The sequence below is a fragment of the Beta vulgaris genome (assembly GCF_026745355.1).
Source record: "Beta vulgaris subsp. vulgaris genome assembly, organelle: plastid:chloroplast".
Taxonomy (NCBI): Eukaryota; Viridiplantae; Streptophyta; class Magnoliopsida; order Caryophyllales; family Amaranthaceae; genus Beta; species Beta vulgaris.
The window spans coordinates 42,501-47,500 of record NC_059012.1 but is presented as its reverse complement, the minus strand read 5'-3'; the positions used below and the strand labels follow the sequence as shown (position 1 = coordinate 47,500).

The 5,000-nt window shown below is 32.6% G+C and overlaps 2 protein-coding genes, 2 pseudogenes and 3 further genes, besides 4 other annotated features; all 7 read left to right on the top strand. All coding sequences in view use genetic code 11, as the record gives it.

Moving 5' to 3' along the window:
- The first annotated feature begins 2,098 nt into the window (after positions 1-2,098).
- Positions 2,099-2,704, top strand: rps4. The gene has a single exon. A coding segment is annotated over exon 1 (606 nt), but the record flags the coding sequence as incomplete, so codon positions are not given.
- rps4 lies at positions 2,099-2,704 on the top strand (annotated as a pseudogene; the record flags this gene model as incomplete).
- Positions 2,099-2,704: a sequence feature (HMMER_hit_rps4,_position_1_-_605,_E-Value_4.2e-174,_score_581.5;~ID:misc_feature-hmmer_rps4_1;~source:HMMER).
- A 1,016-nt stretch (positions 2,705-3,720) lies between these two features.
- ycf3 lies at positions 3,721-3,869 on the top strand.
- Positions 3,721-3,869: a sequence feature (HMMER_hit_ycf3,_position_1_-_129,_E-Value_3.8e-30,_score_106.8;~ID:misc_feature-hmmer_ycf3_3;~source:HMMER).
- ycf3 (hypothetical protein) lies at positions 3,738-3,844 on the top strand (the record flags this gene model as incomplete). Its single annotated transcript has 1 exon — positions 3,738-3,844. A coding segment is annotated over one exon (107 nt), but the record flags the coding sequence as incomplete, so codon positions are not given.
- ycf3 overlaps positions 3,738-5,000 on the top strand; it is a 2,024-nt gene continuing 761 nt past the window's right edge.
- On the top strand, positions 4,610-4,880 carry ycf3.
- Positions 4,610-4,880: a sequence feature (HMMER_hit_ycf3,_position_125_-_355,_E-Value_1.7e-66, _score_226.5;~ID:misc_feature-hmmer_ycf3_1;~source:HMMER).
- ycf3 lies at positions 4,630-4,857 on the top strand (annotated as a pseudogene; the record flags this gene model as incomplete).
- Positions 4,630-4,857: a sequence feature (ID:cds-blatx_ycf3_1;~source:blatX).

Genomic DNA, 5,000 nt, shown 5'->3' with positions numbered 1-5,000 from the left:
TTTCTATAATTTTAGTACGAGTAATAATATGATATGAATTGTGAATCACTCAATTGAGGACTCCTTGCTCAAAGATATTCATTTGTACGTTTACTTGAGATAAGAGAAAAACATTTTCGTTCAGATCCATTTTGAAAAGAAAAAAATGAGGGGTATAACCGCGTTCAAACCGTTAATGAAAAAAAAGATAACTAGTTAGAGAGTAAAAAGCTTTTGGGGATAGAGGGACTTGAACCCTCACGATTTTTAAAGTCGACGGATTTTCCTCTTACTATAAATTTCATTGTTGTCAGTATTGACATGTAAAATGGGACTCTATCTTTATTCTCGTCCGATTAATCAGTTCTTCCAACGATCTATCAGACTATGGAGTGAATATTTGATTCTTTTTTCAACTTGAAATCGATTCACAAGAATTCTTCCATTTTTTCCTATTCATATAATATATATTTGTCATTTCATATTCTAAATTTGAATTTAGAGAGAATTTCATATTCTATAATATAGAAATATCTAAAAATTTAGAAAAAAAAATACAGAATAGATTCGAAGTGTCATTAATCATTTGATATAGTATATTCTTCACCCATTTTGGATTGGAGGTTCGACGGAAGAATTCTTAGAACAACACAGTACAGTCAACCCCATTTGTTAGAACAGCTTCCTTTGAGTCTCTGCACCTATCCTTTTTTTTTATTCTTGTTTTCGGAATCCTTATTTTTTTTCTTTTGAAAAAAGGAGTTGGCTCAGGATTGCCCATTTTTATTAATTCCAGGGTTTCTCTGAATTTGAAAGTTTTCACTTAGTAGGTCTCCATACTAAGGCTCAAGCCAATTAAGTCCGTAGCGTCTACCGATTTCGCCATATCCCCTTTTGTGTTTTGTTTTAAGATTAGGATCTTAGTGTGATGTCCTTCCCCGTTATTCTTTCATTTCTGCCGGAACCATCGAATTCATTAGATTTGATATGGATTACTATCAAATGTTTCCTCCTATTTCATTTTTTGTATATCTTCTTTCATCTCTATCGGAAGTCTATATCTTCATTTGCTTTGGTCTAATCAGAAATGATTCTATCATTTCTGTAGCTCCAATTCAATATAGATGGATATATACCATATATATCCTCCTCCCCATTTTTTTCCCATGCAATTTTGAATACTCAAAGGATCGATTCTTTGTTTTTCATCATAGTCTATGAATGAAAGCCCAAGAATATCTTATTATGTTATTATGATCCGGAGTTCATCGATTCTAAATTTTTTCTTTAATTTTACTTTTATTTTCGGTTTTCTTAAAGCAGATCCTTATAACTATTAACTCTAAAAAATATCTTAAAAAAAATTGTCATAATGAAATTTGTTTTGAATTTCGATTTGAAATGAATTTGAAAATTCATAGCTCTACTAAAAAGAGAAATAGAATTTGCTATAATTTATAAATCGAATTTAAATAGAATCTAATTGTTCTAGGCGCAAAATAGAATATACATAGAAAGAAATAAACTAAATTCAATATTTCTATTTATTAGAAATTTATATCATACAAGGATAAAAATGAATAAGCCTAAACTAAAATATAGTTCATTAAATTCCAGTGCATGTACAATTTCTGGGAGCCCGCTTAGCTCAGAGGTTAGAGCATCGCATTTGTAATGCGATGGTCATCGGTTCGATTCCGATAGCCGGCTTTTCTCCATTTTTCTTTGTTCAATCTTTTTTTATTTATTATATATATTTTTTTTTGCAATCGAAGAACAAAGAAAAGAACAAGGGTGCCTTTCCCTTCTTGAAAACGATCTATTATGTCGTAGAAACTTACAACTAGGAATAAAAGGAAAAGGGTTCAATCTCAGCAGAACAAATCAGGAAAAAACTCTTTCTTTTATTTTACTTAGCATATTTTAATACAAATATATAATATATAAAAAGGTTCGTATATGATGGATATACAATTCATTTTCTTATTCATTGGAATACAATACTTTAGGGGATTTCGTTTCATTTATCATTTAGTTCAGTTTTAATTTAGGTTTTTTTGTAAATATGGAATATATATATATATAAATAGAAATAAAATAAATAAAGAAAGGAGTCTTTATGTCGCGTTACCGAGGGCCTCGTTTCAAAAAAATACGCCGTTTAGGGGCTTTACCTGGACTAACCAATAAAAGGCCTAGAGCGGGAAGTGATCTTAGAAACCAATCGCGTTCCGGGAAAAGATCTCAATATCGTATTCGTCTAGAAGAAAAACAAAAATTGCGTTTTCATTATGGTATTACAGAACGCCAATTACTTAAATACGTTCGTATCGCCAGAAAAGCCAAAGGGTCAACCGGTCAGGTTTTACTACAATTACTTGAAATGCGTTTGGATAACATCCTTTTTCGATTGGGTATGGCTCCGACTATTCCTGGAGCCCGCCAATTAGTTAACCATAGACATATTTTAGTTAACGGCCGTATAGTAGATATACCAAGTTATCGTTGCAAATCCCAAGATACTATTATGGCGAAGGATGAACAAAAATCCCGATCTCTAATTCAAAATTCTCTTGATTCATCCACCCGTGAGGAATTGCCCAAACATTTGACTCTTAACCCATTCCCATATAAAGGGTTAGTCAATCAAATAATAGATAGTAAGTGGGTCGGTTTGAAAATAAATGAATTGCTAGTGGTAGAATATTATTCTCGTCAGACTTAGCCCTAAATAAAATACAAAGCAAAGAGTTCGGACAATTGGGTCCCTTTCTTTCGCCAAAGTCAAATGACTTAAGGTTTAAAGTCAGAGGTTTGATCCAGATTTTATCCTATATCATGTATCCTAGATTGGCAGAAAGATTTTCACTCCTTGTCCATTCGTTCCAGTATTTTATGTACCGCGGCAATTCGAAATAGAATAAATATATATCAAAATAAAAGAAGGATCCAACTCTTATGTTCTAATAATAGGATTTTATGTTGTTTGATTTGTTACAGTTAGGAATGTTGGCGAATTAAATTAGGTGAAAGTACGGAAAGAGAGGGATTCGAACCCTCGGTAAACAAAAGCCTACATAGCAGTTCCAATGCTACGCCTTGAACCACTCGGCCATCTCTCCTACACAACGATTATGACTCAGAAACCGAAGAAATAGCGAGCCATTACTCTAGTTCATATTTCTATTACTATTCCATTTTTGTTTGGATAGGTACGACTAGGACCAACCCACCAATACTATAACTAATAGTAATAGAATCTTTTTTTTTTTAAAGATTTACTCGTAGGATTTAATTAAAAACAAAGTTTTTCCTTGTGAAAGGATAAAATATATATTGATTCATATTTGGAAAGATAATGTTCCTATCCATTAATTTGATATTTCGATAAATGATTATTCGATTCTTTTTCCCTTTTCTTTTTAGATCAAAAATTCCTTGATTCTTACGCTTCGATGAAATCGGAATAGCTCCTATACTACTACATTTCATTTGTATGAATTCGAATGGGATTCCACTATTTCTTATTGATTCTTAAAAAGGAGCAATTTGTTTGGGTATTTGCAATAATTGGGATAAATAGCAGTATAAGTAGTAGTAGAAAATTTGGCTCTTTATTGTAATTTTTTGGTTTGTAAATGAATCTGTTTTTATGTTATTTCGTACTGTACAAATCCTTTGTTTGTGTAATCGTTTTCCCACAAGGGGTAATGAGAAGAATTTTAGAATGGATTGATACCTATGCCTAGATCGCGGATAAATGGAAATTTTATTGATAAGACCTTTTCAATTGTGGCCAATATCTTATTACGAATAATTCCGACAACTTCAGGAGAAAAAGAGGCATTTACTTATTACAGAGATGGTGTGATTTGATTTTTTTATTATTTAGTTTCCTTTTACTGCTCCTAGTTTTATGAGAAAGGCACACGATTCGGGATAGAAAGAAAAAATATTCTTATTCCATTTCCATATTACATATTATATAAATAAACCTACGCTTGTTGAAGGTGAAGTTTAGAAATAGAACAATTCCTTCTGTCGTGTATCCCCGATTGATGCAACCTCGGATACTATGCTTCAGTTATCGATTTTAGTATTGAGCGAAAGGTTACACCTTTGTGTTTTGTATTACAGGTCAATCCTACTTCCTAGTAATATAGTACCAATAGGCGGCATAGGGGAAGAAGCACTACACCTAGCAATCGACAACACGAAAACTTTGTTAAAAATTACTTACCTATTCCCTTTCTTTTCTTACCTGGATTGGGACTAACAAGAATGGTTGGGACAACAAACATCCATCTCGTTCGTACTTTGGATACCCGTATAACCATCGAAGACTGTTGAAGTGACTATTTCCTGGAAATTAGGAGGCGTTGAGGACAAAGGAATTGTTGGAGTTATCCTTTTTATTTAGTATCAAGACACTTGATTCTAGTAAAATATCTTGCGCAAGAAGGTTGGCTAGAAATTTTTTGTAAAAACACTAGCCCCGCTCAGTTCATAATGAGAATGTTTTAATCCTTTTTGATTATTCCATGTATTTTTAATTCTCATTATGTATATTTAAGGGAGGAGCCGTATGAGGTGAAAATTTCATGTACGGTTCTGGAACGGAGATTCTTTTAATCGAATAACGACCGTAACGGATGTCAGCTCAATCCGAAGGAAATTATGCGGAAGCTTTACAGAATTATTATGAAGCTATGCGACTAGAAATCGATCCCTACGATCGAAGTTATATACTCTATAATATAGGCCTTATTCACACAAGTAATGGAGAACATACAAAAGCTTTAGAATATTATTTTAGGGCACTAGAGCGAAACCCATTCTTACCACAAGCTTTTAATAATATGGCAGTGATCTGTCATTACGTGCGGCTATCTCCACTATAGAAAGAAAAAGGAAGACAAAATTTTCTAGTAAATACTAAAAAAAAGGCTCGCTACAAATGCATCGTCCAAAACGATGATTTCTTTGAGCTGTAGCAAAGAAAGAAACTTCATATTAATAGA